Below are 12,942 nucleotides of genomic sequence, written 5' to 3'. Positions count from 1 at the left end.
TTTTTTGGTGGTTGTTCACTCTGGGGGCTCAGAGGGACCAGACGTGCAACCAGGTTTCTCTCCAATCTCTCCGATACAGGCTCTTATAGATTCAGAATAGTGAGTACTAGATAGATAAAGCGAGTTAGGCTTATGTTTGTTTTCTTTATTTGCAAATGTGTATTTGGCTGAAAGGAGTTCAAATGTGTATTTGGCTGGGAGGAGTTCAAATTGGTATTTTGCTGAAAAGATTTTAATTTGTACTTGTATACTTAGGCTGGGAGGGCATTCCCAGTGTCTATAGCTGAAAGACCCTGTACCTATTCCATTTTTTTTAAATTTACAAAGATAATTTTTACTGTTTTTTCTTTCTTTAATTAAAAGCTTTTCTTGTTTAAGAACCTAATTTTTTTTTATTCTGGTGAGACCCCAGGGGACTGGGTCTGGATTCACCAGGGAATTGGTGGGGAGAAAGGAGCGAAGAGGGAGAGAGAGGCTGATTTCTCTCTATGCCAGGATTACTTTCTCTCAGGAAGAATCTGGGAGGGGAAGAGAGAAGGAGGGGGGGAAGGTGCATTTTCCTCTCTGTTTCAGGATTCAAGGAGTTTGAATCACAGTGATCTTCCAGGGTAACCCAGGGAGGGGAAGGCTGGGAGAGACAATGGTGAGGGAAAGGGTTTACTTTCCTTGTGTTAAGATCCAGAGGGACTGGGTCTTGGGGGTCCCCGGGCAAAGTTTTGGGGGGACCAGAGTGTACCAGGCACTGGAATTCCTGGTTGGTGGCAGCGCTACGGGTACTAAGCTGGTAATTGAGCTTAGAGGAATTCATGCTGGTACCCCATCTTTTGGACGCTAAGGTTCAGAGTGGGGAATTGTACCATGACATGGTAGGCAGCATGTGGGATAAGACAGAATCCAAAAGCCAGTGAGGTTTTTATTTCTCTCCCTGCTAGCTATCTGCAGGCAGACTGAGAGGTTTGGGTTTAAAAGCAAAAGTCGGTAGGATTTTTTTTCTCTTCCCCTGCTAGCTGTGTGTAAAACAGGCTAGAGGAGATTGTGTTAAAAGCAAAGGTCTGCAGGTTTTTTGCTCTCTCCCTTCTGAGTACTCTGAAGGCAGAGGCACTAGGGTTTAACAAGGATCTTTGTTAAACAAAGGGACTCCAGTTGTGAGTCACCGTATACCAGCAAAACACATTTGCAAATGAATGTTTTTTTTTCTAATTCTGTCGGGAATAGCTAGGTAGAAGGAGTTTAAAAAAGACTCTGTTGCTAAGCAACCCTAAGGAGGCAATAGAGAAGCAGCATTTCAGGCAGTAAACAGCAGAGGGAGCCCCAATACAAGAAAAGAGAAACCATGACTACCAAGGATGCCCTGAAACAGGAACGCGCGAGACTGGAGGCAGAGGAACAAATCAAAGATGCAGACCACAGGCAAGACATGGAAAAAAAACTACAAGAGATGGAGCTGAAAGAGAAAGAGAAAGAGAGCGCCCACAGGAGAGAGCTAGAGATAAAAGAGAAAGAGTTGGAAATCCAGAGGGAGGCCCACCGGCAGGCCCTGGAATTAGCGCAGGCTAGGCAGCATGCTCCAGCCAACCCTAACAACCCTTTGCCAGTTATTGTTCCACATCCCAAGAGGTTTCCCACCTACAAGGCAGGTGATGACACTGAAGCCTTCTTAGAGAATTTTGAAAGAGCCTGCCTTGGATACAACATCCCTGAAGACCAGTACATGATAGAACTGAGGCCACAGCTCAGTGGACCCTTAGCAGAGGTGGCGGCTGAAATGCCTAAAGAGAACATGAACGACTATAAACTTTTTCAAACCAAGGCCAGATACAGAATGCAGATAACACCTAAACAGGCCCGTCGGCGGTTCAGAGCCCTAAAATGGAAACCAGATGTGTCATTTCCCTGACACGCCTACCACATTGCAAAGAATTATGAAGCCTGGATATCAGGAGCCAATGTTAAATCTCTGGGCGACATGCACCTCCTAATACAATTGGAGCAGTTCTTAGAGGGTGTTCCGGAGGAAATCGAAAGGTACATCCTAGATGGGAAGCCCAAAACTGTAACTGAGGCGGGGGAGATTGGAGCCAGATGGGTGGAAGTGGCAGAAAAGAAAAGAGCTACTATCAAGGGGAGCGAATATCACAGGGGTCACACCGACAATAAACCCTATATCCGAGGGCAACCCAAGACCCCACCTACAACCCAAGGAAAGCTGCCGACTCCCTACTCTCTCCTCACAAATCTTCAGTAACCCACCTCAACCCAGTGACCAGTCAGCTGGGCGATGCTTCAAGAGTAGTGAACTGGGACATATAAAGGCCAACTGCCCCAAGAACCCCAACCGAGTGCAGTTCATTATATCTCCATCACTCCAAAGATCCCCAGGCCCAGATGCCTCTCAAATACCCTCGGAGCGAAGGGAAATTTTGAGAGTGGGCAGAGAGAAGGTTATCGCGTGGAGAGACATGGGGGCACAAGTGTCAGCTATCCACCAATCCTTGGTGGACCCCAAATTCATCAACCCAAAGGCTCAAGTGACAATTTTCCCCTTCATATCACAAGCGGTAAACTTGCCTACAGCTAAACTGCCTGTCCAGTACAAAGGCTGGTCAGGAATGTGGACATTTGCAGTCTACGACAATTATCACATCCCCATGCTACTGGGGGAAGACTTGGCCAACCAGGTAAAGTGGGCCAAGAGGGTGGGAATAGTTACACGCAGCCAAGCCAGGCAAGCTTCCAGACCCATCCCTGTTCCTGAGCCGTCCACAGGGGCCCCGTCTGTGTTAGCAGAGGCCCAGACAGAGGTAGTGGACCCGGATCCCCTGCCAACGACTGCAACAGCCACAGTACCTCCAGTCCCAGGGCCGGACCTGGAAACGCAACCAGCACCAGAACTATTGCCAGCACTGACGCCAGCGCTTGCAAACACATCTTCAACCCCAACGCCAGAGGGCGCCAGCAAGCCTGAACTGGCAGAAGCAGCAAACAACCAGACCCAAGAGGCTCAGCCAGAGCCTGAAATACCACTTGGTGCGCCAGCGAAGAGCAGTTCACCAGCCACGAAAACAACTCCATCACCTACATCGCTTCCCAAAGGACCAAGCCGAAGTCCACACTCTGAAGAGGAACTGGTGTCTCCAACCTCCAGGAAACAGTTCCAGACTGAGCAGGAAGCAGATGACAGCCTTCAGAAAGCTTGGGCGGCGGCACGGAGCACCTCACTGCCTCTCAGTTCTTCTAACAGATCTCGGTTTGTTATAGAACAAGGACATTTATATGGGGAGACTCTTTCTGGTGGACACTGGGAAGACTGGCATCCACAAAAACAGTTGGTGGTTCCAACTAAGTACCGGGGGAAGCTCTTAAGCTTAGCCCATGATCATCCCAGTGGCCATGCTGGGGTGAACAGAACCAAAGACAGGTTGGGGAAGTCCTTCCACTGGGAGGGGATGGGCAAGGATGTTGCCAAGTATGTCCGGTCTTGTGAGGTATGCCAAAGAGTGGGAAAGCCCCAAGACCTGGTCAAGGCCCCTCTCCAGCCACTCCCCATAATTGAGGTCCCATTTCAGCAAGTAGCTGTGGATATTCTGGGTCCTTTCCCAAAAAAGACTCCCAGAGGAAAGCAGTACATATTAACTTTCATGGACTTTGCTACCCGATGGCCGGAAGCAGTAGCTCTAGGCAACATTAGGGCTAAAACTGTGTGCCAGGCTCTAACAGACATTTTTGCCAAAGTAGGTTGGCCCTCCGATATCCTTACGGATTCAGGGACAAATTTCCTGGCAGGGACCATGAAAGAACTGTGGGAAACTCATGGGGTGAATCACTTGGTTGCCACCCCGTACCACCATCAAACCAATGGCCTGGTCGAAAGGTTTAATGGAACTTTGGGGGCCATGATCCATAAATTCGTGAATGAACACTCCAATGACTGGGACCTAGTGTTGCAGCAGTTGCTTTTTGCCTACAGGGCTGTATCACATCCCAGTTTAGGGTTCTCACCGTTTGAGCTTGTGTATGGCCACGAGGTTAAGGGGCCATTACAGTTGGTGAAGCAGCAATGGGAGGGCTTTACGCCTTCTCCAGGGACTAATATTCTGGACTTTGTAAGCAACCTACAAAGCACCCTCCGACACTCTTTAGCCCTTGCTAAAGAAAACCTAAAGGATGCTCAAAAGGAGCAAAAGGCCTGGTATGACAAACATACCAGAGAGCGTTCCTTCAAGGTAGGAGACCAGGTCATGGTCTTAAAGGTGCAACAGGCCCATAAAATGGAAGCATCATGGGAAGGGCCATTCACAGTCCAAGAATGCCTGGGAGCTGTTAACTACCTCATAGCATTTCCCAATTCCGCCCTAAAGCCCCGAGTGTACCACGTTAATTCTCTCAAGACCTTTTATTACAGAGACTTACAGGTTTGTCAGTTCACAGCCCAGGGAGGAGATGATGCTGAGTGGCCTGACAGTGTCTACGACAAAGGGAAAAGTAACGGTGGCATGGGAGAGGTAACTCTCTCCACAACCCGGAAACGTCTGCAGCGGCAACAGATCAAGAAGTAACATTTTACCCCACAGGGGTACTGTGAAGACGAATTCATTGTGCTGAAGAGTCATAGGAATGACTATAATCATTAAATAAAATAAAGACATGCCTTTTATCTCAGTTTACCTTTAAAATGGATCGATGGAAGAACAAAGCAAGGAGCTGAACAAGGTCATAGTGCACATAACCCTCTTTCTTTTCAATACCAATAATATTGGGCGGATGGAAAGGTTTATCTTTGGTGTAATCCACATGTTTATTCCAGGGAAAGAAGCCAAACTGGAAGAAGTACTTGATAACAATGGTCACCTGTACAGGAGTAATGTATTGAGAACAATTAACATTCAACGGACAGAATAATTAGCCTCATGTCTGTCACATGAAATACCACGTGACTATTTCATGTTTTTTTTTAAATTAGATTAATTATGCTTTCATACATTCCAATTAGAGGGGTCGCCATGAAAAAATCAGCGTTGACCAACATGGGCCACCCACTGGCATTTGAGATATCGCAGTTATCTGCCTATTAATACAATAGGCAGTCACTGCAGTATCGTGGGTACCACCAGATGGTAGCTATTAGTAGGTGTTGCCTTTTTATAACTAGAGGGACGTCAGCCAAGAGCAGCACAGAAAAAATCAAACAATCGCCTCTCAGCTATCAATCGCCTATCACACCAATGCCCAAGGATGTTATTTTTAGTATATATTTGTATTATAATGCCCAAAGGAGAGATGTACAAGCACAAAAAAGAGATAATTTCTGCCCCGAGTGGCTTGTTATTCACTTTTCTTTGCAAAAAAAGCATGTTATCTGTTCCCAATGTGTTTGACAAATAAGGATGTAAGAGTAATGGCATACCTCAGTGTAGACAATGGCTGTCATCCAGAAGCGTTTGCTAGGCCTGGGGACAGACAGCATGGCCCAAAGGAATATAAGGATGGGAAGCACAAGAGTAATCATGGAGGCAGAGATCATGTGATTAAGGATAATCACAAAATAACACACCATTTCTGACCGGGCCACCAGTGTATTATACAGGGCATAAACGAGAAGCAATAGTCGAGGCTGACCACTGTAGAATTTCTCAGATTCCTCCAGCTCTTCATCACGAAACATTCTGTGAGAAGAAAAGCTCCATGAATGACAGAATTACATCAATATGAAATTCATGAGAGCTGATTTTTATTATGACTGTTTTCTCCTTTATAATGGTTGCAGGTTCTGTCGGAAAATCTGTAAACATGAACAGAATTTGGTATTCTAAACAAATATATGTAATATGGCCTGAAGCTAAACAAATTTATGTAACATTAAAGCTCCAGCAATAATTTACAATAAACTATTTGGAAGTGCTAGTTTGGTATTAAATACATGAAAACAATCAGCTTGCCCATAAACACCTAACCATTGCCCCTCATCTGCAAATCATGTTCTGGCAGCAAGCCATTGGATCCAGTTCTGATCTACTTATACCAGGAATCAGGAATAACTCTGTTACAAGTCAGTACACTAATTTCACACCAGTGTAACTTTAAGTGCGATCAGAATGAATGCCATTTTTATTTTGGCCACCAGATGTGTCTTGTCTCCTCTGACTGTTTGGGTAAACCCGACTGTTAATTAAAAAACCAAGTTGATGTTAAAAACATAATAAAATGATGACAAGTGTAAAATTATTCCATGAACTCCCATAGATTTAAATCTCTCCGCTTTTCATAAGCGTCATTTATTTATTATTGTTTGCACTACAGTGGCGCCTAGAAGCTCTAGTCATGGGCCAGGACCTCACTGTACTAGGCACTGCACAATCACAGCACAAAAGAGCTTTTTTGTCTTGTCAACACTTTGAATGTTCCAGTCTATGGACAGATTTGGTTGAATACTGGAAAAACAAACGGACATGGAAGTATGAAGAACAAGCACTTGATTTACTCAGGCAGTGTGGTGCCTTTTGGTCCAGTTCTAACTAAGCTGATGGGATCATTTCTAGGATTGGAAATTCTGCCTGGCCCTAATGCAAGTGCACTGTGGTAAAGGAAGGAATAAGGAGACTTTTCACATCTTATGGGGCCTGCATAAGGGCTGGGCAGAATTTCAGTGTCTGCAGTCAAGGGAGAACAAGAAAAGCTCCCTCCTTACTGTCCTTGGGAAGCATGACGTCACAAAAGAAGATGAGAAAGAAGAGCTGTTGGCTCCAACTCCCAAGCACTGGCCAGCATAACTTGCTGGCTGCATGGTGGGGAGGGGAGTATGCTCCAGCCCAGGAAGGAATGCAGTATTGCCATTGGATTTCAGCTGCAGAAATCAAAGCAATGGGGGCTATTAACTAAGTGTGTATGGGGGGGAGAAGCTGAGATTTTTTTTCCAGGTAATTTTAGAAGGACCTTTCCCAAATAAAAAACAATTAGAAAGAAACAGCCCCACACCAACCATTAAAACCAATTATTGAGAGAAAAATCCTCACTAATAACAGCAGTAGTTAGACAGAAAACAGCTCCTAAAACAGGAATTAAAGTATTTAGGAAAACTTCAAAGACTACATTTTTTCTTCTCTAAAGTTTCTTACTTGTTTAGAAGCAGCTCACTGGCAGTCAGGTCGTGTGTCAATGGAGGGAGGATAGTATCATTTAGCTTGTCAATTTGACTGTCGTCTGGGCTCACCATCATGAGGTTCTTGCCAGCAGAGTCATCCTGGGAACTGAAGGAAAGATGATCAAAGCTGACAGCTTTGCTGTATGAAGGTGGGACTTCAGCATTGCCATCCGCAGCAGAGTATGATGGCACGTCAGTATCAGGAGTGTACGCAGCTCCTTCTGAATCCAAGCCATAATCATCCACCTCATCCTCTCGTCTTGATGTAGAACCTGTCCCTTCTTCTTCATGCTCCCCTTCTACTTCTTCAATGGTTTCTGTTGTGCCCTGACGAGAGTACAGCAGGGTGACCTGGGTAGGTTCACTGTCAGGAACAGGAGGAAGAAAAAGGATTTCTCTCTTAACACAATCTCAGAAAACTTTGCTAACTCTGTTTTGAGGTTGAAATATTGGCAAGCCCTCACTCTGCTCCCAAACTTTGAAAATGCACTGCAGCTGGCAGAAGATGTACTGCGGTCATCTTTTCCTTACACATAAAAAACACTGATCCATTTGCACACGGAGTGATTGCTTGTTGAGCTTGCAGTAATTCAATACAGTTCCAAACCAAAACAGGACAAATTAATGTTGACAAAGAGGGAATTTAAACAATTTTCTTAGAACAAACAAATTCTAAACACAATTAGAGCATATTCCTACATTTGTTTCAAGTGAGCTGCATGATGCTACAGTATAATATAGGAATACATATTCTTCACTGTAAAGGCAACATTTCTAACAATCATAGCTTTATCATTTCAAAACTGCAGCTTGCAGGCAAAATTCAGTTGGACACACAGAATCCATCCCCTCACATTTCATGGTATATCTATATGAAAGGATAAGCCAATTGCAAACATAGAGTAGTGCCATCCAGAGTAAATAACTGTTTGAGTAGCAGGATATTATGGTATCTTACCTTCAGATCACGCTACATTTTTCTTCTTCACTTCTTTTGCTTACCTACCTATTTCCTCTTGTGTGTGTACTTTCCCTCTTTTCACATTGTTCTTACTCAGTCTTATCTGCACACTTATCTCTCTGCTTCTCCACCTTGCTTGATAAAGCTCTACTCTGCTTGATGTGTTTTTCATCTCCCCCACCACCACTCTGTGTTTGCGTCTCTCTGTACTCTCAGCTGGTGTAAATTGGTGCAGCTCATTGACTTAACTGAGAATCTGGCTATCCCCCTTCAGCTACTTTCTTGTCCTTGCTTTGCTTTTTGTCATCTTTTGGTTATGCCCCACTCTTCCCTTATTCCTAGTTTCTTCTCTTTTTCTTCGCTCCCATATGTCCCTCTTCTGTTAGCCCCCATCCCAGCTCCAACAGTCAGATAATAAAAAGAACAACATGGGTTTTACATGTATCACATCCTTTTACAGCTCGCCAAAGATACAGAGGTTGAAACATTGGCCGATAATAGTAGAGCTTCCTTTGACTTCACTAGGATTTTACCCAAAATATATATAAAATAAACTATTGTAAAAGTCAGTGGACAATACTACCTCCCGCCAAAATTCAAAATTGCTTTCTATACCCTTTTCCTTTGAAACCACTTTCAAACTTACTGTAGCTATGTTATGTCATCTTTTAACTTCTAGTGAGAGTTTTCAGAAGTAAACTGATGGTAGCTGTTGCCTGAATGTACATTTTGATGATTCTTAATAGTAATAATTCCTTTAAAGGTGATTAATGAGTGAGAATGTAAAATGATGAATTTCAAAATAAATCAACACCCAGAAGTTGTTAAAACAGTGTGCAATATGGAAGTAGAATGATTTACGATGCCATGCAATTTTATTTTTGAAGGGATATTTGAAACATTGCTTTTATATCGTGAAGCCATATAAAATATAGACAATTTTAGTCTTGAGTTGCAAAACTGAGTGAACAGCTCTGGAACAATTCTCTAATATGTTCTTTCTTTCAGTATTTATATTGCTTGCTATCTTTTCTTAATAATTTTCCGTCTTAATTCTAAAACTTCAGAATCTGTAAATCAGTGGAAGAGAATTCAAAATATTTAACAATTCTTTCCTATGAAGAGAGTAACTAAAAATTAAAGGGGCCTGGCCAAAATGTTCATAGCTAGGTACCTAAAATTAGATTCCTAAATCCATATTTAGATATTTGATTATTTGAAGAGTTGAGCTCCCATAAATTCCACTGAAGTCAGTGGGAGCTGCTGGGGGTTCAGCACCTTTGAAAACCAGTCCCTTTTTTATTCAGGTTCCTATATATGGATGCAGGAGCCAATTGTCAAAGGTCAAAGTAAGGATCAAGTTATAATGAATAAAAGAATAGTGGACTTCTTAAAAAAAAAGGCAAAATAACAAATAAGTAACTGGTTTAAGATACTTTTTTGTACTTGTCTTATCACAATAATCAAGGAAATAAAGCTGCCAATAAGCATGCAAATTGTTTTAAACACACACATCTGCACACGTATACAATGCCACATGTAGAATGGCCAGGGTAAATGAGTGAACAAAGCATGCATGAGTTAAGCACCTTGACACTATACTGCCACTGTCAGCTGATGAGGAGGACATATCCATGCTGTACATTTTACGAAGCCTAGGTCGAGCGCGCTCACTTGTTTTAGGAACAGTGTCTGGTCCATCTAAATCATCAAGGGTTGACTGCCTTGAGAACAGCATGGTTGCTTCAGTGTAGCAGCTAGCAGCGCAAACAGTTATAAACACAATGTTAAATACCAATGACATTACTTTATACATAATTCAGTAAGTGAATGTGCTCGCCATGCAGAAAACACAAACACAAAGACAAAAGAATCAGAGAGAAGATAAGGACCTGATTAAAGTCACCACAAAACCAAATTCTTATGTAAAGCTGGTTTGTGACTAGAAAAATATAGAAGCCATAACTAATCATAAAATGTAACCGCTATGCATGTAGATATGGGAATCAATATAGTCTCAAAGTTCCCATGCTGCCTAGAGACAACAACTTTGTACAAGTGAGAGTTTTTACTTTTGTTTACTTTAAATAAAAATTCCAAAAAATCAGTTAAAACATTTTGGAAGCTGATTTCCTCTGTACAATATCAATTTTATTAAAAATAGATCCTGTGGAATTCTTTTATATAGGCGCAGGCCAATTTCCTAAAAGAGCTTTCAAAATTTAAAAAACCCACATATTCTACTAATAGAAAAAACAGCTTTCATATACTAGCCAGTCGTCTTTCAGCACAAAAAAGCCAAATTAGTACTTACTTGATGAATGCCAAGTATAATTATCATTGCTTTCGATTTTGTATCTAATATTATATTTTTATCTAGTATTATATTGACATTGATAATCATTTTAAGAAAATGGTATTTATTTTGTCATGTGAAAAATATTTCCCCCATTATTTCAAAATTTGTAAAGTATACAATATCAAAGAAAGGACATTTTCAGTTAAACCCTTATCTCCTTTCACTTGTCACTACAATGGGACAACAGAGGCATATACTATACATTCAGGATGCTCTTGGATAAAATGAGAAGTGGATGAGTTATGAAAAAGACAACACTAATGTAATTACAAACATTAGCAATGGGAAGGAAGCAAATACATTAATGACATATGGTAGGTAACCACAATGTATTTTGCTGTAATTGTCAATGAAGTATGCAGATGTGCATGAACTGAGTCGAGGGAACTATATGGAGTTTTAATCCAGGCAGCCACCTCTCTGGGTCTCTAAGATTCATAAGTGAGAAAAAGAACACCTAAACAATGAGGGTGATCCACACTTAGGATCTGATCCTGCACCACTGAAGTCAGTGGGACTTTTCCCATTGACTTCAGTGGGTGTAGGATTGAGCACCTGGAAGGTCTACACTATACATGGATCTATAGGGCACTCTAGCTCTAATTCTTTAAATGAAGTTTTTGGTATTGAATTATAGGGAGCCGTCAGCAGACAGACTGTGTACTTTTTAATGATATTTTAGTGTCCTTTTTAAATCCAAACTCCATCTGACCATCTTTTTTGGGAGCTGGGTTTCTTTTCTGTAAGCACCTAGGGGCTGATTTGTAAAGGTATTTAGGCAATAAGCACCTTGTGGGGTTCTCAAAAGCATCTAAAGCAAATTGGGCATCTAACAACCATTGAAATCAAGCACTTTTGAAAATATGGCCCATTGCCTTTTTTCACTTTGGTGTTTAGTTAACCCACAATATAGTTATTATTATGTAAAGTTACGAGTTGTTCTCTAAACATATATATGTGTGTATGTAGACATGTTGTCTTGTAAATAACAGTGGGGAGATACAGGGAAGGGAAACTAAGTAACTCAGGCTCTTGTGCTAGGAACAAAAGCTGACTCTTATACCATAAGGAGTGCCTCCACTGGTAAATTTTCATTGAAAACATGTATTCCAGTTTCCCTCAACTGCTCCCCACCTGGAGGACTTGATCCGGCTCCTGTTGAAATTAATGGCAAAACAGCTACTGATTTAAATAGGTGCAAGATTAGGCCCTGAGTTAGTCCTTGCAATGATTTTGATTACATACATGTTTAAGGAAAGAACAGCTCAGTGATCAGAAGGAAAATCTACGTCTACTGAGCAGCTGATCAGGATCCTCCAAGGTTTGGAAAGCAGTACAATTTTATACTCATAGCACAGTAAACGTGCTTCCCAATGTGTAGGAACCTACAACACCAATAAGCTGGTAAGGGGGCTATGATCCATACTGTGATGTACAATTGGCAAAGTTTGTGTTGACTCAGTCACTAATCAGCACATACATTTATCCAGGCATATCCTTCCACGTCACTTTTCAAATTGGCTTCTCTAGAGACTTTGAAAAGCATTAACTTCTTTGAAACCATTCAAAGAATAGGTATTTTAAACTGAAATGTGCATTAAAAGCCCAAGTCAAAGTATGTGCAAATAAACTTAACCAGCTATCCACTACAAATGGGGATATATTTAGCACAGATGTTTTTATTCTGAATGATAGGATTGGGTAAGAAATTTCCCATTCTGCTAGCTGCATTTCCAACAATTCTATCTTCCTTGGATGACTTATTAGCCAAATTTTAATACCTACAATTGGTGGACCAGTTAATCACTGTAGATAGGAATTGAAGTTATCATTACTAAAAACATTCTTGGAGTTTTCACATAGCTTTCAAATAAGTTGCCTGGTGGCAAACAGGAGAACGGGCCGTGACTAGCACGGGCTGTGTTACAACACTGAGCTGCCTATAGAACTGCAGAGGGGAAGGAAACAGAATTGTGGGAGACTCTAGGATGAAGAAAAGGTTTGTTGAGCGCTCCTGAGCATCACACAGTTCCTATTAAAGTCAAAGCAAGCTGCAAGAGCTTGTTAGGTGCTGGATGCCATTCTGGATTTGCTTCTTGCTTTGACATCTAAAAGGTGAAATCCTGACTCTGAAGAAGTCAGTTGGAGCTTTGCATTTGACTTTAATGGTGCTACAGTTTTGTCCTCTATTTCAGGGGTAGCCAAACCTACTGACTCTCTGAGCTGCATACAACAATCTTCAGAAGTTCGAGCACTGGGACACACCTACCGGGGCTCAGGGCTTCATCCTCACTCCTCTTGAAGCCCTGAGACCCTGCTCCCCACTGAGCAGAAGCCTCTACCCCACCACCCTGCTGCAAGGCAGAGGTCCCAAGTTCCTCACCCCACAACTCTGGGAGGTGGACAATGGGTGTGTGTGTGTGGAGGGCTCTGCGAACCACACTTTAACGGTAAAAGAGCCGCATGTGGCTTGCGAGCTACAGT

General features: G+C 42.3%; 1 protein-coding gene across 1 annotated transcript in view; it reads right to left on the bottom strand.

The window, feature by feature from the left end:
* Window positions 1-12,942, bottom strand: part of PIEZO2 (piezo type mechanosensitive ion channel component 2) — a 484,884-nt gene that overhangs the window by 35,450 nt on the left and 436,492 nt on the right. The window contains exons 38-41 of the mRNA XM_050942210.1: window positions 9,689-9,856; window positions 7,113-7,502; window positions 5,405-5,663; window positions 4,666-4,848 (exon numbers count right to left, since the gene is read on the bottom strand). Coding sequence (XP_050798167.1) covers window positions 4,666-4,848; window positions 5,405-5,663; window positions 7,113-7,502; window positions 9,689-9,856 — 1,000 coding nt within the window. The remainder of the gene's footprint in view (window positions 1-4,665; window positions 4,849-5,404; window positions 5,664-7,112; window positions 7,503-9,688; window positions 9,857-12,942) is intronic.

Source organism: Gopherus flavomarginatus, chromosome 2 (genome assembly GCF_025201925.1).
Source record: "Gopherus flavomarginatus isolate rGopFla2 chromosome 2, rGopFla2.mat.asm, whole genome shotgun sequence".
Classification (NCBI taxonomy): domain Eukaryota; kingdom Metazoa; phylum Chordata; order Testudines; family Testudinidae; genus Gopherus; species Gopherus flavomarginatus.
The sequence above is the reverse complement of the archived record's forward strand: the minus strand, read 5'-3'. Positions and strand labels throughout refer to the sequence as shown.